Genomic DNA, 22,693 nt, shown 5'->3' on the forward strand with positions numbered 1-22,693 from the left:
GCTGCAAATTTATTCAAACTAAACCGTCTATATGACATTTGAAAAAAAAATAGTTGTTTTGGTAATCAAACTTTCATATAAAAGTTCATATAAATTTACTTACTGGGACAGGTTTAAATAAAACCAACGCTGCTCCTGGAGAGCCACTATTCTGCAGAGTTTATCTAAACATGCATGAACCAGGTTACTCAAATTACTAGAAACTTCCAACTGTGCAATTGTGCTTTGACAAGTTGGAGCCAAACTCTGCGGGACATTGGCCTTCAGGATTGGACAGCCCTGCTAAATCAAATTCACATAATTTAGAAGCTATACACTATTTTATTACTATCTTAGGGAGCTTCTAGCATGAGCTTAGCAACTTCATGAGTCTTAAGATGTCTCATCTTGTTATTCCAGGTCCCAGCTCAACACATTCGGAAAGTGTGAACTTCAAGTACGTTATCTATTCATAAAAAACAAGTAACTTCACCGTTACTTCTGAAGTTTGCCAACTTTAAAGTTTAAACTATTTAGGCCCAATAATGTGGCTGGTAAATGAAATCAGTCAGTGTGCAGCAGATATCAGTCAGTTATGTGGTTTTATTTTGAAATCTTGTTTGCAAAGAAGGTATTATTTGTCTTTGATACAAAGTTCTTTGTTTATACCAAATCAAAGGGACATTAAATTTATTTCCTTGGATTCAAATACACAAAAAAATTATTCTGCAAATTCAGATGTTAAATAAAATACTCAAGCCCCTTGTTCTTGTCGGCATCCTGCTCTTGCGTCTCAATCTCTACACGCTTCATGGCAATAAAATACTGCACAAAGGGCTCTCCCAGCGCACTACGAATCACACTGTCCTCTGCCAGAGCCACTAAAGCATCGTCCAATTTAACAGGGATTGGGAACTGTTTCTGCTGACCTGGAGCTTTGCTTAGAAGCTGTTCGGCATTCAGGCTCCGTCTAATACCATCCAGTCCTGCTGCTATTGTAGCCGCCAACACAATGTAAGGATTGGCCATCGCTGACCCCAGCTTGTTATCGATGTGAGTCTCGCGTCCACCGTGAATTTTTACGTTGAAGGCGCAGCTGTTGTCATTGCAACCACATGTGGCGTAAATATGGTTCTTGGGATTTTTCTTGCCTTTGGAAAGCTGGTTTCGACAGCCGATCCCTGGAGCCAAGAGGCAGCTCAGAGCGGCTGAGTGCTGGAGAAGACCTGAGAGCCACTTCCTTCCGATCTCCGAAAGTTCCCCGTTGCCCGAGTGGAAAAGGCTTCTTCTGCCGCTGTTATCCCAAAGGCTGTGGGAGAGTAAGCCAGAATTGTGGATGTTGCCATCTGTGAAAAAGGTGGCGATGTAGTCGAACTTCCTGGCCATCTCTTTGATTCCTGTGCGGAAAGTGAAGGCACTGTCGGCAGCATCAATTCCAAACCTTGGTTTGAAGCAAATCTCCATCTGTCCTGGTCCGTTCGCAGATGAGAAGCTCTCGACGTCAACTCCCATGTAGTACATCCCTCCAACTAGCTGCTGGAGGAAGGGTAGATCATAGTTGCTCAACAGTGTGGTTGCAGGGAAGAACACTGCTTTAGGTCCCACTCGTTCAGGGGCCCCGAAGATGCAGCATTCATATGTGAAGGACGAGTGGATAGAGAATCCCATGCTCTGGAGTTGGCCGAGCATCTGCTTGGCAATGAGGCGGGGTGATGTTCGCAGTGGCACACCGGTGATCGTGCAGGGGTCACAGATAAGACGAGCGGTCTTGTCCGCCCAGGGAAGGATTTGGAATGTGGAGAGATCTGCGACCAGGAGGACATCACTGCTGAAGTTGGCTGCACTCGGATGATCAACTTCGTTGACTTTAGGGCTAAGGGTTAACTCCAGGTAGCTTCTCGGCATGGGGATGCCATATACTGCTTTTTCCTGTGATGTCAATAAGAAGTAATGTTACTGAGTACTGTTTACCATGATTTTCAAAAAAAAAACTAGACTTTACAATACACAGTCAAATGTATTACTAACATTACAGCTGCCGTAAGCAATGTTAGTTGGCTTGCTAACTTAATCTAACCATCAACCACACACCCCTACACACCTTTTCCTCCAAAGACGTCTTGGTATAAAGCTGAAACACAATTATAACGTCATCGCAGATGCGTTTAATTATTCTCCACCACAAACAAACTCTATAATATATAAATAATTTCTTCAACATGTATAACCGCGCAAGCATACCTATATGCATATAAAATGCTGCATTTGGACAGGATTTTTTTTTTATAATTATTCAACTCCATGGTGGATTCAAAGTGATCAAGGGCTTAGGACGTTCCAATTCAGCCCACTGCAAAGGTTCTGCCAGTAGTGGGCACTCGTGCAACATAATCAATTACGTATATCCAAGTAAACGAGATTGAGGGAAGTTAGTAAGTGGAGGGCATTTACGTTAAAAAAATGAACAGGAACACAGAATATTGTCATAGTGCACTGGCATGTTTTTATCTTTAGTATAAACTAAAACCAATACAATCTCATGGAAATTCTTATGTAAATAAATAATCATTTTTAAGTTATGTTGGATTCCAAAACGTTGCATACAGCAGCTTAAAATTGAACCATTACAATGTATTGAATACATAGAATCAATAAGAGGCATTTAAAAACATTTACGTGAAAGAATCGAGCTGGAACTGTCTTGGATCGGGACACGCCATGAAGATCAGTGGCCTCAAAGCGAACAAAGCTGATGTTTTCCCGGGTGATTTGTTGTTTTATGTGCTCTACATCAGAAATGAAGCTTTGCGATGCAAAAGAGAGTGCTTGTGACCTCTCATTGTCTGTTGGGAATATGATATAATGGACAAATAGATGAGCAAGTTTAAGTCAATGTGTTAGATTGAAACAACCGTAAATAATCTTTCTAACCTGAGTGTGATGTGCCAGCTTCTTCCCAGTGGGACGTCTCAGCAGTGGGTGAACTCATACCAGAAGACCTGCCTGGAGGTCCATCGGTCATCGAAGACCCACCAGAATCCCATCTAGAACTTCCCTCTCTGAGTCTGGATGCTCTCCTGGCTTCTGAATGGGGCTTGAAGGTGCTGAAACTCTTAGATGGCATCTGGTCTGGCTTACAGTCCACTCTTTGACCTGGAGGGTAGCTCCTTCCTCCATCTTGCCCTTTTGCACTGAGTAGGGAGCTCTCACGCAACACGCTTTTCAGTTCATCCAAGGTTTGTTTGGGGACGCCACCCTCACCAGTTGATGGGTAATGTTGCATGTTCTCCCTTCTCCATCCATGCCTGTTTGCGTAGTCTTCTTCTCTCGAGAGATCCTGGTACTGGGACTCACTGGAAACAGAGGGACAACGATGTGGAGGGCCGATGGAAATAACGATGGGGTCGTTTGTGGGGCCAGGAATTGGTACATTTGTTGGCACTAAGGGTACAGATGTCCCTTTTCTGTCCCAGTCAGAGGAGGAAAGACGCTTCTCTCTGGAATCTGCACTCTTCTTTCCTGCACTCATATTTCCTCCATCCACCTGGTCTGGAATTTTTTCCTGTAGAAGTTGAAATTGATGCCTTTCAGATTGAAAATAGCTCACAATACAATAACAAAAAAAATGCCAAATTCATCCAAATGACAATATACAAATAACGTTTGTAAAAATTGCATTTGATTATCTTTCAGAAATGTTTTAATAAATAAATAATCATAATAAATAACTCATTTACCATATCTCTGGATTCCTCTGATTCCTGCATAATGCTCAGGTTTGTTTGTTTTGCTTTTTATGTGAATGTTTGGAAGCTCATAACCATCTGCCCCAATCAAAGTGGCTCACACAACTGACTAACAGAGACTGAAACAAACCAGTCTGCTCCCTTTCAGCCCAACCAAATGCATGAAGCATCCAGTCTGTTCAGTCCCACTCATCTATTGTGAGCTTCTGCACATCAGCTGTTTTTAACAGCCCACAACACATTATTCATCAAATCTCTAGAAAGATGCAGTTGTTTGACTAAAAGGTTATTTAACAGAATACCAAAGCCATTGCTTTGAAGCGAAACATAAATGAACACATAATGACGTGCACTGTTGTTGGCAAGCATATTAAAGAAATAAAAGGCATACAAAGATGATAAAAAAAAAAATTCTAACACACACAAGATTTTTAAACGTATGTTATACAACAAATATGACCTTATTGTCAATATGAAGACGGAACTATTTAGCTCTTAATGTTGTATTTTGTGAGCACTAGCTGTAAAAATCCTATCGCGTAAAAATCTTTGTGTTTATGTTAATTTAGTTGTAGATTGGTCTACTCAAAATTGAGATATTGTTAATATTACTAGCATTAAACAGAACACTTACACAATTATTATTATTAGTAGCAGTAGTAGTAGTAGTAGAATTAATAATATTTAAAATAGCAGAATGTGAATATGAAATATGAATAATTAAATAGTTTAATTTGAGTAAAAGCATTATTGTTATGTTAATACAACAACAATAATTTTATCAAATGTATAGGAAGTTTCAAATAGGAATATAATTAAACATGATAAACTTTATGTTGTAATGTTTTATTAATTTTACTTTTTAATAAAAGATTATTATTATTATTATTGTATTTAAATTGTGGGATGTTTAGAGTATGAATATTTCAAATTAACTATATTTTTTTTATTTTGTAATGTTTTATTAAATACTTGTTTAAGTATTATTGTTATAAAATGTATAGGATGTGTTTAGAACATGAATATAATAAAATGCCTATCATAAACTTTATTTTGTAATGTTTTAATATAATTTGAAATAAAAAATATTATTGTTAATAATAATAATAATTTTCATAAAAAGTATATATGTTTAGAATATGTATATAATAAAATACACGATAAACTGTATTTTGTAATTATTTTATTTAATAAACATTTTATTAACAATACTATTTATTGTTTTTTTTTTTTGTTAAAACTTTAGGATGTGTTTAGAATAGAATTTAACATTTTAACATTTTATTTAATTAAAAAGTTAATAAAATATTTTAATAATAATAATAATAATAATATAACCATAATAATAATAATAATAATAATAATAATTATTATTATTATTATTATTATTATTATTATTAATGATAATAAAAATAATAATTATTAATAAAATAAAAATAATTAGTATTAATATGATAATCAAATAAAAATAATTGTTATTAACGACAATCATCACAATAATGCTGTTATTAATCACATGTCAATGTAGTTTTGGTTTGATGTTAAGTGAGTAAGGCTGTACAGTGTGTGCTGTAGGGTGCGGTTTCTTCAGTCCAGCTGTAACCGGTTACCGGAGACTCCGTCACATACACAGCAGCGCTGTATGGTCAAACACCAAAACACTTATTCTCCGGAGCGGCTTTATGATTAAGCTACAATCTTCAATGAGTAAGCATATTCCAGTAAGTGAAACCTTTCAACGTAAAATTATGTATGTTTTGAAGCTATGTCAGGGTTTATTTTTCTGATATTTAGTCTCAATCTGCGAGCTAAGTTAATTAGCACCGGAGCAAAACAGGGTTTCTTGTCGACCACAGTTTATGTATACATTAATATTTATGTTTTATTTAGGTTTAACCATCTACAAAACTGTAAAAGTGTGTGTGTGTGTGTGTGGCTTTATAAATATTGGATTTTATAGCTATAATGTGGTTGAAATATGACGGTGTTAGCCTCGCAGCTAACATTACATCAGTAAGAACCGGGCACGATATTTCGCTCTTTTACTTCACTTTAATTAATTAGATTAAAAAGTGAAACAAATTAAGTATCGAATGTAATCTGTGAGATTTTTGGCCCATTCCTAGTAATACTAGACAAGCGGAAATCTTTGTGTCAGTCCTTATTAATTAGCATAACCTGATGTTTTGGATATTAAAATCTCTGTTTTTGTTCAGTGTAAAACTTTACAACGGTTGTAGAATTCAAATATTTCACCACCTTTAAAACTGTGACCAAATGCAACTTTTACCCGAGAAACAGTTCATTTTATTGGCTTCATTTGGGGCCTTTGCGGTTGATTTCCATAAAGTCACGCTGAGAAGTAGCTCAACCAACCATCTGTTCCTTTCATTTTATTTACATGTAGATCAAACGATACTACTAACGTTACATGAGGTTTGTTGCGTCTTTTTAAAGTGATTTACTAAAGAGGTTTAGCATGTGGTAATCACGCGTGTGTCCTCACGGGACTGACATGAAGACTTCAGCCTCAGAAATCAAGTGTTTCTTCTTGTTGGCTTTTGCAACTTGTAATTATTGCATATCGCCACCTACTGTACAGGAGTGTAGATGGACTTTACATAAAGGTGCTGCATGTAAGATTTTGATTCTTCTAAAGTATAAAAACCACCATAATGTATTTGCAGATATTTAAGAAACATGTTAAGTTAACATAGTTGCTTATCTGAGAAACAATGGTACAGTCAGATATTCTTCTTTGAAAATGTGCAGAATATTGGTCTTTGTTTTTTGCCCACTGACATTTTTCCTGATTGTATTTTGGCATACTGGGTTGCCAGTTGGCGGAAAACACTGGGTATTAGTGCTTTCGTTCCTGTTTGTGTTGTCAATCTGGCAACCTGCGCGTGCGTCAAGTCTGAGAAGGAGAGGCCGGGTGGAAAAAAAACAAAACTCCAATGTTTTTAATTTGGACTGCAATGTCTAGTTTAATATCTAGCTCCTTTAACTTTAGGGAAAAAAAACTTGTAAAGTTTCAAATTATTCTTATTAATCCTGTATTTCTAAGAAAAACTAAAAAGCTTTTTTTTATGTTTTGCCATGAATACGTTTCTTTGCCATGTTTAATGTTTGAAAAATAAAATTGTTAGAAGTATATTAAATCGTAAACCTAAAAATTTGGAATTTGCAGAAACTATTTTTTTTTCTTCACGTAATGAAAAATTCTTGTGTGTGAAAACGTAGACTGCTTATATAATACATTTAAAATATAATAAGAAATAAAAATGTAAATAGAAAAAGCCCTTTTTATATGATATTAATATAGGCCAGGATAGATAGAAATGAACTACTGGCACAGGTGGACAAGCATAAAAGTGGCTGTTTTAAATTAGGACGAGAGATAAATGAAGTCCTGTGCCCTGACTGCGTGTGCTTCTGTTCTTGTGTCCTCGCAGCAGTTCTGTGGTGTTTTGGGTCACACATTTATGGAGTTTCTGAAGGGCAGTGGCGACTACTGCCAGGCTCAGCACGGCGTTTATGCAGAAAAGTGAACGGCCGGCATCACTACCTCATCAGAAGAGAGACTTGTGTTCAGTTTTATTGTTGACGGGATCAGGCTTGGAGAGCAGACGTCCACAGCGGTCGGCGGTTCTGGATGGGGTAAAAAAATCTCTTGAAGTTCACTGCCCTACGTCTTCACTTCCACCAGAGGACCAGCCTCGTTTTATAGTGTTTTTCTTTTTTCTTTCATTTTTTTGCTATTAATCCCGCCCACCTGTGGGTCACACCTCTTTTTCTCCTAATCGTATCCTCAAGATTTTCTTTTGTTATTCCATTTTTTCATTGAGATTTTCAAGCTGTTAAAAAAAAAAGTAAAAAATGGCTCGTATGAATAGACCTGCCCCGGTGGAGATCACTTACAAAAACATGAGATTCCTCATTACCCACAACCCCACTAATGCCACGCTACACAAATTCATTGAGGTGAGTGTTGGTTTGGATAGATGATTATAAAACCCTCATGATTACAGTGACTGCCAAACATCACTTCTGTGATATTCCATTAGGAACTGAAGAAATATGGGGTGACGACGGTAGTTCGAGTGTGTGAGGCCACATATGATGCAAACCTGGTTGTTAAAGAAGGTATTCAGGTTCTGGTAAGTCCTCATGAACCAGTTCACCTACATGACAAATGAACGGAAATGTCTATTCTTATCTCAGGCTTTCTTTTAATGCAGGATTGGCCCTTTGACGATGGAGCTCCTCCCTCTAACCAGATCGTTAATGATTGGCTGAATCTTCTTCGGGTGAAGTTTAGGGAGGAGCCAGGCTGCTGTATCGCTGTACATTGTGTTGCAGGCCTTGGAAGGTAATTTATGGGAGTCAAGATCATTGGATGCATCATAAGGTGTAAACGTGGAATTTGCATGGAAATCTTAGTCATCTGTTTTTTTTTTTTTTTCATAGAGCCCCAGTGCTGGTTGCTCTGGCCCTGATTGAGTGTGGCATGAAATATGAGGATGCTGTTCAGTTCATTCGACAGTAAGTTTAACTTCATATTTCTGAAAATAATACAATCTTCATTCTTAAAGACAAAGGTTTATTTAATTTCTTCCCAGAAAGCGCCGAGGAGCATTCAACAGCAAGCAGCTCTTCTATCTGGAAAAATATCGTCCCAAAATGCGTCTTCGATTCAAGGATTCCAACGGCCACCGCAACAACTGCTGCATTCAGTAAAAGCTTGAGTATCAGCCTTTCTCAAATGTGTAATGGGAATTTGTGTCTAGCATAGGTAGTTTGTTCTCTTAATTGGTAACTGTGAAAATGGCATTACAAAAATGAAGCTTATTTCATTACAAGTGTCCCCGCCCTTCTCTTTGTTTTTATGTGTTTCCTGTGGAGAGCCTCTGTCAGCAAGGTAAAGTGCCTGTTTCAACATGAGCTTAGTGTTTTGCAATGAAGTTTGCATTGGTGAAACATGGTTATATCCCAACTCTGCCAAACACGTAGTATGCTTTATTGCCTAAATGGTTCCATAAAAAAATAATTTTAATGCATTTTTTTATTATTATTGTTGTTGTTGTTGATGATTTCAGTCTATCTTTAATTAATGAAAAGATCTAAAATAAATGCATTTTTACAGCAGAAAGACACCATCTGGTGGAGTACTTGTGGCATTCGGAGAGGATTCTCAATGTCTTTTGCAGAAAAAAATCAGGAAGAGAGATAAAAAAAAATATTAGGAAAGTAAAATCTGTTTATATAAATATATTGAAGGGTGGGGTACTACTTTTTTTTTTTAAATCCAAACTTTAACTATTACTGCCATGTCAATAGTGTGATGTTTGTGTTTTAGCTTAAAACTGGACCTCAATGTCTGCAGTATTTTTATGCCTTTTTATTTGATGTGTGTAACTTAATATTTCAATACGTACGATATTTGATTATGTGTACTGTTAAATCACCTATTTATATCATTGGATATGTGTTTTAGTCTAGCAAGAAACAAGTTTGCCAATTTGAGAGTACAATAAAGAGACACTGAAGGAGCATTTTTCCTAGTCTGTGCTTGATTTTAACTTTTAAATTAAAAACATGTAGCACTTTATCAAAATTCTTTTATTTCCTCCCCTTTCACAACGGTTGGTGTCACATCAATCTTTTCTACAATAAATAAAGAATATAGAAACTTCCTAGCTCTTTTTTTAAACATCAAGACCTCTCCCTCACTGCAAAGAACCACAAAAAATGTTCACGAAATTAAAGAATGTTTCTAAGGTTAAAATAACCCAAAAACCATTTAATAAAATGCTTGCAAATCATTTTTTAGCAATGCAATATTGACAAATTTACAATGTTTAGGACCCCCTCTGATTTAAGTCCTTTTAATGTGTAAAGTGACCAGGTCGTGGTGACATGATTTTGTATGCATCCAGGAACTAAAAAATACAAACTATATACAAATGAGATTGAACTACAGTATATATTTTTTGCAAGCTATAATTTCATTATTTAGGGGGTAATTTAGGTTAATTTTAATCTTAATAGAATTATTGGAACTATACAAAAGTATGTCCCAAAACAAAAAAATAATACTCTAAGTAAAAGGGGACTGAATGAAACTGGGAACCCTAATATGAATTGATCCAACTTCACACAGGTGTTTGATAAGTACAGTCACACCTGAATATACCACTGACACACAAATCTCCTCGTCGAGGGAGTCACTCTTAGTCTCTCAAGTTCCCCTGTCCAGAGACGCTGGGCTCTGATGTGTGGCTCACTGATAGCTGTTAGCTCATAGACCTTCTGGTCCCTTCATGCTGTATTCTTTGAGACTTCCTGGATCCTCGACTACTTGAAGCACGCACTGAGATGACTCGCAGTATCCGTTAGAGCCGGCGGGACCTGGTGGCCCGGGCACACCTGGCATTCCAGGAACACCTGCTGGTCCTCTCAGACCGTCACGCCCGTTATTGCCATATGCTGGTTTCCCAGGCTCACCTGAGAGCCGGTGGACAAACAGACGGAGAAACAGGCCAGCAGTCAGGAACATGATCATTTAACACACAGTGATGGATATTAGAGAAGAGGTAGGCCTTGCTCTTACCTGGGAGCCCTGGTGGTCCAGGTATTCCTTTATCCCCCACCGCTGTGGGCCCTCTATCTCCCCTGTCACCGTGGTCACCTAAATGAAGGAGAACACAAAGGTTTTATAGTGTTGTGAAATGATGTTCTGGGAATGGGGAATAAAATAATAGGATATAAAACGATGCCAAATGCCAAAAATATATTGCAGTTAACCATGTAATCAGTTGCAAAAAAAATATTTTTGTTATGAGTATTAACATCTCAACATTCTTGAATCAAGATACATTTACTTGAAATGCAGAATGACAAGATTTTTTTCAGTCAAAATGAACCGTTTTTTTTTTCCTTTGAATCAAGTTTGTTTTTCTTATCCCATTGGCACTTCAATACAATTTTACAACGATACAATACAATATTTAGTCCAGTGTTTGTTCTATGTTTTATGCTAGTAAATCACATTGTTAGCATTTTTTCCCATTTAGCCTGTGTCATGGTCAAATTGCAGATTGTTGAGCCTGTACATTTTATAGGAATAATCCATTTCATGTTTAATTTTAAAATCGGCATGCAATGGAAAGCAAAAGAAAAATTGTATATATGAAATCATTATTAGCCTTAAGGTGGGGTCATATTAGCAAAATTTTGGTCCATTTTCCATCATCAAGTGTAGCGCCACGTGAAACATAGCTAATTTTCAAACCAGTCACTTTTCTGTTGGTAAACACAGCAGATCCACTTGACCAACTTAAAACCATTGCAAGATCTGTATGGGGCAAAAAATATGTGGCTTCGTACCTTTGGGCCCTTTCCTCCCTATGAGCCCCGGTGGCCCTTTGAGACCCGGCAGTCCTCTGCTTCCAGGATGCCCAGGGAAGCCATTGTCTCCAGCAGGCCCTGGAGGGCCAGAGGGACCAGGAGGACCTGGCAACCCAGAGATGCCCGACTCGGGCCTTGTCAGACTGGCTGCCAACTGGGCGAGCTGTCCTGTGAGGAAACCGTAAAGGGCAAATCCATTAAAAAAACTAAAATCATTCGAATTCAACAAGAGTCGAGCCTACATTTTTAAATATCTGTGGGGATAACAAAATACTGACCATGCAAAACCCTCATGCAGACCTGCTTGATGTGTTCATCTGCGGGTGCTCGGCCCTGGAGGAAAATCATGTGGATACGATTAATATTTCCTCATTTAATGCAGGTAGAAAAGACTGTGGTGGAACAAATCACACTGAGATATAATTCCTTATTTAGTGCAGGTTTAGAACAGAGAAATCCAGTTCCACAGAAATCAAAGGCTCTATGATAAAAGTTTCACATATTTAAGTAATGAGATGATTAAAGCAGGCGTACTGGTCGTCCCTGTGCCCCAGGCAGTCCGGGTACCCCTCTGTCTCCTTGCATGCCTCTTGGGCCGGGCTCTCCAGCTAGGCCCTCGGGTCCAGGTTGGCCACGCCCACCCTCTGGCCCTTTATTTCCTGTGTCTCCTGGTTTTCCTGTCTGAACACAACAAATGCTAAACATTGCTACATTTCTAAGGAGGCCAACATTGAATTTTGTGCACTTATTGACATTTTATGGATTAATATACTGTTTAAGGATTAAATGCTATTGTTCTAATAAATCTGGCCACCACTGTATATCAGTGACATGCTATTAGATTTTATTAATATTTTGAATTAGTTTTTATTTTATATTTTCCTTTTCATTTCAGTATTTTTGTTGTTGTTTTTTGTCACTTTATTAGTTTATATATATATATATATATATATATATATATATATATATATATAATTTTTTTTTTATTAATTTAACATTAATTTCAGTAACAATAGCATCACTTCTCAAAGCAAACTCACCGATCCTTTCTCGCCTGGCTCTCCCTCATCACCCTGGGAAAATAAATAGACATGGAAGTTCAGGACCAGCAAGAGGGTCCTGGCTGAATACATAACTAATACATCCAAAGACATTCAAATATCTGTGCTGTTATATATCTGTACTTACAACATCTCCTTTGTCTCCAGGTGTTCCCTCTTCACCAGATGGTCCCTAAACAAACATGCATTAGATGCATTATAATATAGATTTAACTCATGTTATATAATGGAAAACTAAAATGACACACACACACACACAAACACACACACATATATATATATATATATATATATATATATATATATACACACACACACACACATATATATATATATATATATATATATATATATACCCACTGTATATGTATGTATTGGCTTACTTGCTCTCCTTTTGGACCGGTTAAACCAACAGCACCCTGGAGAATGGTAAAATAAGATTGTGCTTTTAATCTTAAGTATAACCAGCAGATAACTGTCTTTAAAATGGCTATGCAAAATATAATACATTTTTAATTAATAATAATTAATAATAATAATATTTTGGCAACTTGTTTCTGAAAAAAAAAGTCATTTTGATTGTAGGCCAAGTGCAACACACAACACACAGTTTCCTGTTTGATAAATGAGTATCTTTAGTTCTCTTTTTCTTAAGGCTTTTTGGCATTTAAATGTATTTCTATGAGGGCATATATTTTCACACTCTGCACAGTATGCAGAATAGTATGCATAAACAGTATGCAAATAGAGTGTTATGGTAGCAATGATATTTTGAACTTAAAAATTTTTTATTAAATTATTTGATCAGCTCTGTTTTATTTCAAATCGATAGGCAGTTTCTGCTCTTGAAATCCTACCCTGTCTCCTTTCTGCCCGATGAAGCCAGCAGGCCCTGGAAGACCAGGGAGGCCCGGATCTCCTTTACCTCCCTGTAAAATACATAAATGCACAGACACACAGAAATAAATACAAATTTATGAACACTACATGGCCTGTGCCCATAGCTGCTGCACAAACCACATCTCTAAAAAAAACACTGTCGTGTCTCAGTGAGCAGGGTGCTGGCGGGACTGTGTGGATGGATGTGGACTATGATCAAGCCTGATGCCCTTCGCTGGCTGCTTGAAGGAATTCCTGCAAGACAGAGGGCTCATTCAGCCCCCCGTCCTGCTCTGAATATCCCCTTACCAAAGAAAATACCCCCAGCTACTCGGCCTCAATAACAACAGGCTATTCATGCCCCTACCAGCCGATTACTGTACTAAAGCTCACTAGAGCTTTCTAAGGAGATTGCATTAGAGTTTGGTGCACTATTAAGCTCTTCAGCATTGGACAAGAATATGAGAGCTAAGAGCAAGTCAAACATGTTTCTGATTGTGTTCAGTTTGTAGTAGCACAAGTTTACAGGTACAAATGAGTCACTGGGTCCCAATATTGATCCATCTTTGTTATTTCTAATGCAAGACTACAAGCAAAAATGTTTTTCTATGCACTAGTCAAATTTGATATTTTGGCCTGCTTTTCATACTGTGTTGTAAATACACTTGAAAGTGTTTTTATTACTGCACTTTATCTATTGCTTTGTGTCTATTTATTTATGTAAACACACACACACACTTGTCCTAAATTTGTTAATGTATGTAGATATAGAGGTTATGTTCATGTACCAACTAAATATTTACCATGTAGGATATTTATTAATGTTTCATAGCATTGACATGATGTTTTGGGCTGTCCCAAATGGTTACCTTAGCCCAAACTGTCCTGCTTCTACACTTTGTTTAATAGTGGACACCCTAGTGTTTTAGACTTCAGAGATTTGTGCGTAAGAATGCAACAAGACTTCTGCATAATGTCTACAAGGTCTACAGGACATTTGACATTTTAAAGGATGTTTGATTTCTTTGGAATCTATTCTCATGTGTCTTATTTGTCATCTTCCAAAGATTTCTCTTCTTCTTTCATTTGTCCTTCATCTCTTTCCACATTTTTGCCTGTTTTCACCAAAGAGTAGGGATGTAACAATGCACACCGAGCCAGTTTAAAATCGATGAAAATATGTGACGATTCAAGTTGGTTGAGATGTTAAACGAATCAAGACACAATTGGGACTGGGGGTTTATATGAATGTATCTCTGAGGGGAAAAAAATTAGTTGGTATTATGTTAAAGTAGTGTTTATAAGCACAGCACTGCTTTGTTTAAAGTGGTTTAAAAGGGAATGCTGTATCGCTGCTGTTCCATAAGTGCCACCTGCTGTCAGAGAGTGAATTTGCATTCTCATTCATCAGGTCTCCTGTTTTTGTGTTTTATATAATTCAGTTTTCATCATTTAGTTTTTGCTTCAAATTTCAAGATTGTACAGTCTAATTTAAATTAAAAACCTGACTCACAAATGACAAATGACTCACCCTCGCACCTGGTGACCCTGCAGCCCCATCAGGACCTCTCACTCCTCTCTCACCCTGGAGAAAAAGAAAGAACATTATAGAAGCGACACATTTCTTCAGATGACACTATATGATGGGAATGGAAATATACTCACTGGCCCACCTCTTGGTCCAACTGGTCCCACCTCTCCCTGCTCGCCACGTTCACCCTGAAATCAAAACATCAGAAGACTTTCATCCATCCACATAGGCCTGCAAGCTGTGCTGAACAAATGGAAAAACGTGACTCACTGTTTTTCCATTATTTCCAATCAGACCTGCCACACCTGGATCACCAGTATTTCCCTGGAGCAAAGACAAAACAGGTTATCCTTCCTGTTAATGGACACTACAGATGCACTGGTTGACCAGCCATCATGTTTTTCTTTAAATCTTGAATTTATATAATCCAACTGAAATACAAAATATAACTGCTGGATTATGATTACAATGCGGTGGTTAGCTCTCATTGCAAATGATAATAGAGCAAATAATAGGTACTGGAATCTGCCCATTTGCTGGTCAAACATGGCCATGAAAAAATGTTGGCATCATTACTAAGATTCTTCAGAAATCATGATGACTGGTACTCAAGATTATTAATGTTAAAAGCTGCTTAATATTGTGCGGCATTTTATTTTTGTACAAAACATGGTTAATTTTCTTCAGGATTTTTGATGCAAAAATCTTTACTGTCACTTTTGATTCATTTAATGCATCCTTGCTAAAGAAAAAGGTATTTTCGGTAAACACATATATATTTATATATATATACTGTATATATATATATATATATATATAAAATCTTACTGAAAATCTTAATGACCCCAGACTTTTTAAATATTTAAAGCAGGAATCTATCTTGGATATACCAAGATAACAAAACAAAAAAGCACACTTTTATGAGGATACACTCTAATGATTATCACTTAAATTACCTACATTTACACCCATGTGACCTTTTGCTCCTGGAATGCCTGGCAAACCCTGAAGGAGAAGAAAGTATCAAAAATCCAAGCCATTCCCAGTAGATATCATGGTATATTAATTGCATATTGATCCGGCGTCAAAGGTCATACGCACTGGAAATCCCTGAAGTCCAGCCTCACCAGGCGAGCCAACTTTTCCAGGAAGACCCTAAAACAATATTCAGATTTTAAAAAATCGCTTCACCATAGAAAGAGACAAACAGTGATGTAAATGATTTTTCTCTGCAGGCATGAATTCAAGTCATTACCTTCACTGCGGGCAGCCCTGGAATACCGTCACGAGCATCCACCCCAGGTAGACCCTACATCACAAAGAGACAATATAGTATTCTATATTCTATAATACAATATAGAATAGTATTCATAAAACTGCAACACAGGTAACTTACAGTCTCTCCTTTCGGTCCAGGTAAACCCATAAGTCCCTGCAACCCCAGAGGACCCTAGAAAGAAGAAGCCACATTAGAAATCAAAATATTGCAAGCTTGTTGAGTCTGCTTGAGCTGTTATATGGCATGATAAATATAATGCATGTGTTGTTTTGTTGTTGTATGATAACTCACCTGAGATCCTTTTGGTCCAGTCTCACCTACTTTTCCTCTTTGACCCCGATCACCCTTTAAAAATTGAAAAACAATATAAATCTATATGTTTTATTTCACGCATTCAACAAAAACAAATCAGCCAACAGCTTGTAAAATGTTAAAAGGGACCTGCATGTTGTAATTATAGGTACAAGTACAGCTGCATATTCAAAAAATGTGGTTAAAAGCCAAAACTTTGCTGTGACTTGTAGGGTAAAAATCTGTCATTTTGATTTTGCCACTTACAGGAGCGCCCTGAATACCCTGAGGGCCCAGGTCGCCAACATTTCCACGGGATCCCTAATGGAGAAGAGAATACATTTGGTCACTTCAAAATATATTGTTATTGACTTAGATATGAAGATCTAGGGCTGGGTTTTGATGATTTTTGATGAGTTTCACAATTCGATTAGATTTAGATTCACAAGCTTGCTCGATACCGGTTATTTTGGATACATCAAGTACAGTACAGGAAACTAAATCTCTCAATTAATGCTGTAAAATATACCTGAGAGTTCCATACGACTATAATACTGAAGGTTAAAATGAACTGATTTGTATACAAACATAAATTACACAAGTTGTCATAATAATAAAGCAATAAGACTAACTTTACAATTACATAATTATATTTCTACTCCAAATTATTTTTTTTAAATATAAACATTTAAATCATGGCTATCATAAAAATTTGACAGATTTATTCAAACAAAAATGTATTACTGAGTAACAGTGAAAATTATAAATGATGTTATATGGCGCATATATCTAGCAAAATGTCTTCATTTCACCTAATTTCTGACAATATTATCGACTTGATTGCACAGAAACTATTTGAACTGAACTGAGCTGGACGATGACATCACTTGATCAATGATGAATCAATGAGTGTTTACTTTTGTCCTCTTGCATTATCGACACGCTACTTTCCTGTTTAATTCTGTAAATCTGCTTTGACACATTGTAAATCAAAAGCTATATTAATAAATGTGACTTCAGCAAATGGATCTGACTGTCACTCCACATTGAACACAGCACCAAAACGGGATTTATTGTTTGAAAATTGTAATAAAATGGACAGAATTTGAAATCTGAGGCTACAATGTTGCGTTCATTAACCGGAAAAGGCTAGATTCGATTCTTAGGATTTAAGAAAGTCCAACTTTAGACCCTCACCCTGTCTCCTTTAGGGCCCATCATCCCTGTGATTCCTCGGAGACCCTGTGGACCCTATAATAACAAAACAAGCACACAAAGAGATGTTGAGTGACAGCACTCTCACACCAGACACAAACAAATGACAGTAGAGAAGTAATGTCTTTTCTTACAGGAAGGCCTTGTGCTCCTGGATCTCCAGGTGCTCCCTGGTCTCCTTCTTCACCCTGTAAGATGTAAGAGAAACACAACAAAATAACACACTCCGACTGGATCTTTGTATTTTAGCTAGCTTAATTATTCTTACAATGATGTGCTGTGGACCTCAATTTGATACAATTGAGGTCCACCAAAGTTGACCTATGCTACTGTCACCTTATGTCCTTGCCTTCCTGGTTCACCTGATTCACCTTTTACACCTTTGTGGCCCTAAAGATGAACAAAGCACCAAAATGAGCAAAACTTATTTAAGGAATCAAGAAAGTGTGAACTAAACATCATTTCAATCTTACCTTCATGCCTGGAAGACCCGTGTAACCATTCAGGCCAGAAGTACAGGCATTTGGACACTGAGGAACATAACAAAGACAGATAAATTTATAAACTTATGACATACTGAAAATAGTTCATACTATGTTTATTCTCATTTAAAACATTTACATGCCAACCGGTCATCAAGTGTGATGTTGTGGTGTTTGTTCACTTTTAGTTTTTAAAAACATTAACAGCAGTTTAGCTAAGGGTCAAATAACTTTGAATTTATACCAAAAAAATGCTTCGTTTCTGAATGAAAATCTCAGATATTAACTAGCAATTCCATAGTAATCAACTATAATAGGAATGTTATTGAAAACATCACTCAATTGTTGTCTACCAGATATAAGACTTGAGGATACGTACCAGCTCCTTACCATCCCAGACTCCAGGAGGGCCCTGCGAATAGAAGTAATATAGTTTAACAGTACTGTTTTCAAGCCATTTATGAATCCAGCATATCAGTGAATGATCATTATGATCTGAACATTACTTACTCTGGGTCCTGCCAGACCTGGATCACCAGGAGAACCTCTCGGTCCACGACTTCCCTTTATAGCAGAACCAGAGACAGATACTCCAATTTATTATTCATCTTTTTGATTTTAATTTATTTTTGGATCGGTGCATAATGGAATGATGTTACATACAGGAGGTCCAACTTTGCCCAGCTCTCCAGGTAAGCCATCTTCCCCATCAGCACCCTTCAGTAGAAAGGAAAACTATTAAACAGTCTCCTCTAGAAAAACAAAAGATCTATGTACTTATAATGTCCCCTATTAAAAAGACTAATCCATAATCAAATGTACTCACAGCTTCACCATCCTCTCCCACACCCTGTAAACAAAGTAACAGATGTGCAATGACTCCAAATTAGCAAGGGAAAAAAATGTAACAAAGTGTACAGCCTTGCAACATTACATTACAAAACACACTAGAAGGTCATAGGCCTGAACTTTATTGAACGACCTTATGCTTACAGCAGCTCAAAGTGTGTACAACCATCTGGTCACTGTTTAAACAGATATATTTTTGCATAATAACAAACATACTGGACAGAAAACATCCCTATTAAGATTATTTTTATTGCACATTTGTTGAAGAGAATATGAAGCATTTACTTACAATGGCTCCCCTTTGTCCAGGCTCACCAGGTTCACCCTATAAATGAATAAATGTCAAACTACAGGATCTTTTAAGTGCACTTTAATGATTTAGAGGTAATTTTTTAGCTTTTTAAAATGAAGCATCACTAATACTACAATATCCATTCACAATAAAGACCTAATATATTAAACATATTATTAACTGAAATGTGAAATAATAAGTGGAACTTAATATTAAAGCTGTGTCCCAAATGACACACTATGCACTCATACACTATGTACATATGCACTATGTTCTCAACCATGTAGTGTATGAATTATATAACATTATTTTGTCATTCATAATCGGAATCTGATAGCCCCTCCCCCTTCATTACATAATTAAAGCTGCGACAATTGAGTGCATGAAGTGTCCAACATTCCACACATCATATTTTCGGTTATTTAAGTGCTTCATCCGGGTGTTAAAAGTGCAGTGAATTGTCAGTGTTAACACACTACTTACACTATTTATACTAGAACAGTGCATAAGTCTGAACTTACTTTTTGTCCAGGAGGGCCAACAGGGCCAGGGGCACCACGGGGCCCAGTCAAACCCTTAGAAAGACAAAACCATCTGTCAGCACGGGCTTCACTTTAACTGAATCCAGATCAAATGTCTGTTATTCTATTCACTGAACTGATCGCTGAACTAATGTTATTGTGATACAGCTGCAGAATTTCAGCTCATTATTTCATTTTGGTAATATTGTTTGAAACATATTGTATGAAATTAATTAACTGCCTCAGACACAGACACACTGATCAATCATAAATGACATTTATCAATCCCGACTTTGTCAAGTAGCAAACCCCGCCCACATGTTCTCTAATGTATGTACAGCAGACCACTGTAGATACCTGTATTCAACACTTGAAGGAAAACAGGAAGCATATCTAAGTGGATAGGAAGCATATCTATATCTATAAGTGACATTTTTATATAACATTATGCATATAGAATGCTTTAAAATTATTTTTTTTACCTAACTAATTTGCATCAGTAATAATACAAATCAACCATTCATACAAAAAAAAAAGTTTTTTTTTTTTTTTTTTTTTACAAATAATGCCAACATGATAGGCTCATAATGCTCATAATTAGATAGAGATTCTCCTTTTTTTACAGTAATGTTTAAATAATAGGCTACCCTGCAAAAATAAAAAAATATAAAAATCTAGGAAACATATTTAGATGTCCTTTCAGGAAAATAAAGAAGATAATTTACTTTAGAAGCAAAAAAAAAATTAAATAAAAATGAAGCTTGTATTCATTCATGCTTTAAAATGAAAATATATTTGCCATAGGTGTAAGAATTAATTCATGATATAATCTCTGAAAAGGAGTCTCTTAATATCTTAGATACCAGTTATCGAGTAAATATATATGAACACAACACAAAACACACTGATAAATTATTTATGCTTTGATTAACTATAGCACTAGCTCAATTATAACGCTCAGGGGAGCCACAAAGCAGTCGGTGTGCTCAGCTCCCACAGCTCCATACTTGTACAAAAAGGCCTCTGTCTTCATCAGGAAGCCAATATTAGGCTCACTCTGCTTTCTCTTTCCTCTCCTCTCTGGTTCTTTTTTCCATCCAGGAGCTTTTTTTTTCACTCATACGCCTCCAATGTAAACTACACTCACAGGATCTGATGCTGCAAGTGTTACTTAGAAAAGAAAAGCTGATTTTATCTTGGTTTCTAGACCTTTACAAAAATAAAGAACAAGACTCACATCTGCTCCTGGTTTTCCTGGAAGCCCATTTAATCCATCCTTCCCATTGTCCCCATCAAGGCCCTAAAGAAATCATCAGATTAATGGACTGTTGCACATCATTTCAGCTATGCAGAGCTCATTTATGTCATGAAAAAAGATAAATACTAACTGGGGGGCCATCTGGGCCAGGACCAGGTCCCCTCTCACCCTAAAATCATACAAAATACTAATTAAATAACTCAAATACAAGTTGTTATTCAAGGCTACAAGAATATGCCATACTGTAAACTTAGAAATCAGAAAATCTCTGATAGATAGATAGATAGATAGATAGATAGATAGATAGATAGATAGATAGATAGATAGATAGATAGATAGATAGATAGATAGATAGATAGATAGATAGATAGATAGATAGATAGATAGATAGATAGATAGATAGATAGATAGATAGATAGATAGATAGATAGATAGATAGATAGATAGATAGATAGATAGATAGATAGATAGATAGATAGATAGATAGATAGATAGATAGATAGATAGATAGATAGATAGATAGATAGATAGATAGATAGATAGATAGATAGATAGATAGATAGATAGATAGATAGATAGATAGATAGATAGATAGATAGATAGATAGATAGATAGATAGATAGATAGATAGATAGATAGATAGATAGATAGATAGATAGATAGATAGATAGATAGATAGATAGATAGATAGATAGATAGATAGATAGATAGATAGATAGATAGATAGATAGATAGATAGATAGATAGATAGATAGATAGATAGATAGATAGATAGATGTGACTCACATCAATGCCATCAACACCAGAAAACCCAGGAAGCCCTGGAGGTCCAGGTAGTCCTTTGGGACCAACTGGCCCCCTCTAAAAAATACAATAATAATAATAATAACAGAAATGCATTTACAGAAACAAACCTCCGCTTGCTCAATCCCAATAGTTTAGCCTTCATAACAATGCAGTCTTTGTAGGTGTGACTGATGCTGTGGTTAGAGGCTTATCCTGGGAAAGTGATAACAGCTGTGCACACCTGGACCATTTTACAGAAAATACCTTCCATATGTCAAGAAATGCTCCACTTCTCAGATGCATGCAGACTCAGATACACTTAATGAAGAAACTTGGCATTAAGAAATAGTGCATATGTGACAAAACAAAAACAAATCTTTAGTGCTTTAGTAGCTTATATGTTATTTAATAATGTCTCATCAAAACACATTCATTTTTTGTCTATATATTTTTAATGGTTTTGTCTCTATTTTTTGTTATCAAGATATTTTAAAAACCATTGAGTTACACGATCCATCTCTAGTGCAGAAAAGTCATTGTTTCCTACCTGTGCTGAGATGATCAGGACTAACTGCAGTAAAATCAGCAGCAGAGCCCCGGCGTGCGCCATAGTCACCCTGATGGCTTGAAGGAGGCAAAATAGTCCTTTTTAGGAGATTTGTTGGGGTCCACGGGTTTTCGTTCAATATTCCCCAACTAAACCTCCACACCATCTACCAGTCTCTCGATGTTGTAATAAAAAGTTATTTTTATTCATGAGCTGCGCTGGGAACTGGGAGGTGATTGGATAAGAGTATAATGTTTGCGTAAAATGGGCGTGGCTCAGGCTCGGGATACCTGCTGTGGGTACCGCACGTAAACAATACACCCTATCAATGCAGGGTCATATTTAAAGCTGATTCAGTGTTAGTAAATAAATTTTTTTATACATTTTATTTATTTATTTTTAAATATGGTAAACACAGCTAAATTCCCTTGTAACTATAATGGAAATTAAAATGACGTGAAGATGAAAGCTACTTAAACCGTTTAAACGAGATCTCATGTGTTATAACAGAATTTATGTTTATTTGCCAGGGACCAGTAATCGCCTAAAATAATTTGTATGTATGTA

At 36.5% G+C, this 22,693-nt stretch overlaps 3 protein-coding genes across 4 annotated transcripts; 1 reads left to right on the plus strand and 2 right to left on the minus strand.

Annotated features, from left to right (window-relative positions):
• Positions 1–564: 564 nt before the first annotated feature.
• lgsn (lengsin, lens protein with glutamine synthetase domain) lies at positions 565–3,894 on the minus strand. Its single transcript, XM_059538221.1, has 4 exons — positions 3,717–3,894; positions 2,911–3,541; positions 2,656–2,822; positions 565–1,908 (listed from the first exon to the last, which is right to left on the minus strand). Exons 1-4 carry the CDS (start codon positions 3,744–3,746, stop codon positions 721–723), a joined length of 2,016 nt encoding a protein of 671 aa, XP_059394204.1. The 5' UTR covers positions 3,747–3,894; the 3' UTR covers positions 565–720.
• A 3,362-nt stretch (positions 3,895–7,256) lies between these two features.
• Positions 7,257–9,280, plus strand: ptp4a1 (protein tyrosine phosphatase 4A1). Of its 2 annotated transcripts, XM_059537077.1 has the most exons (6): positions 7,257–7,385; positions 7,622–7,709; positions 7,793–7,885; positions 7,967–8,097; positions 8,196–8,270; positions 8,348–9,280. In XM_059537077.1, exons 1-6 carry the CDS (start codon positions 7,381–7,383, stop codon positions 8,463–8,465), a joined length of 510 nt encoding a protein of 169 aa, XP_059393060.1. In that variant the 5' UTR covers positions 7,257–7,380; the 3' UTR covers positions 8,466–9,280. The 2 variants fall into 2 exon arrangements, with proteins under 2 accessions (XP_059393060.1, XP_059393059.1); XM_059537076.1 differs by lacking the exon at positions 7,257–7,385 and having other exon boundaries at positions 7,569–7,709.
• Positions 9,281–9,599: 319 nt separating this feature from the next.
• LOC132126066 (collagen alpha-1(IX) chain-like) lies at positions 9,600–22,315 on the minus strand. The gene is made up of 32 exons (XM_059537075.1): positions 22,127–22,315; positions 21,580–21,654; positions 20,924–20,962; positions 20,773–20,835; positions 19,536–19,589; positions 19,012–19,047; positions 18,700–18,723; positions 18,537–18,590; positions 18,384–18,437; positions 18,253–18,285; positions 17,865–17,921; positions 17,728–17,781; positions 17,526–17,579; positions 17,374–17,427; positions 16,444–16,497; positions 16,177–16,230; positions 16,003–16,056; positions 15,862–15,915; positions 15,708–15,761; positions 15,567–15,611; positions 14,877–14,930; positions 14,741–14,794; positions 14,607–14,660; positions 13,054–13,125; positions 12,580–12,615; positions 12,324–12,368; positions 12,176–12,208; positions 11,670–11,816; positions 11,414–11,468; positions 11,115–11,303; positions 10,339–10,416; positions 9,600–10,232 (listed from the first exon to the last, which is right to left on the minus strand). Exons 1-32 carry the CDS (start codon positions 22,187–22,189, stop codon positions 10,027–10,029), a joined length of 2,052 nt encoding a protein of 683 aa, XP_059393058.1. The 5' UTR covers positions 22,190–22,315; the 3' UTR covers positions 9,600–10,026.
• Between the last annotated feature and the right edge of the window lie 378 nt (positions 22,316–22,693).

The sequence above is a fragment of the Carassius carassius genome, chromosome 44, assembly GCF_963082965.1.
Source record: "Carassius carassius chromosome 44, fCarCar2.1, whole genome shotgun sequence".
Taxonomy (NCBI): Eukaryota; Metazoa; Chordata; class Actinopteri; order Cypriniformes; family Cyprinidae; genus Carassius; species Carassius carassius.

Bases quoted from the DNA above. Each gene is read 5' to 3' on its own strand.
- ptp4a1 (XM_059537076.1), top strand. From the start codon at position 7,605: ATGGCTCGTATGAATAGACCTGCCCCGGTGGAGATCACTTACAAAAAC. The intron at 7,710-7,792 runs GTGAGTGTTGGT...ATATTCCATTAG, and splicing joins CGCTACACAAATTCATTGAG to GAACTGAAGAAATATGGGGT. The intron at 8,271-8,347 runs GTAAGTTTAACT...ATTTCTTCCCAG, and splicing joins GCTGTTCAGTTCATTCGACA to AAAGCGCCGAGGAGCATTCA.
- lgsn (XM_059538221.1), bottom strand. From the start codon at position 3,746: ATGCAGGAATCAGAGGAATCCAGAGATATG. The intron at 3,542-3,716 runs GTAAATGAGTTA...CAACTTCTACAG, and splicing joins CAGAGGAATCCAGAGATATG to GAAAAAATTCCAGACCAGGT. The intron at 1,909-2,655 runs GTAAATGTTTTT...TTGACATCACAG, and splicing joins TTCCAGCTCGATTCTTTCAC to GAAAAAGCAGTATATGGCAT.
- LOC132126066 (XM_059537075.1), bottom strand. From the start codon at position 22,189: ATGGCGCACGCCGGGGCTCTGCTGCTGATTTTACTGCAGTTAGTCCTG. The intron at 19,590-20,772 runs GTGAGTCTTGTT...TGTCTTTCTAAG, and splicing joins CAGGAAAACCAGGAGCAGAT to GGTTTGACTGGGCCCCGTGG. The intron at 12,209-12,323 runs GTAAGTACAGAT...TTATTTTCCCAG, and splicing joins CTGGAGACAAAGGAGATGTT to GGTGATGAGGGAGAGCCAGG.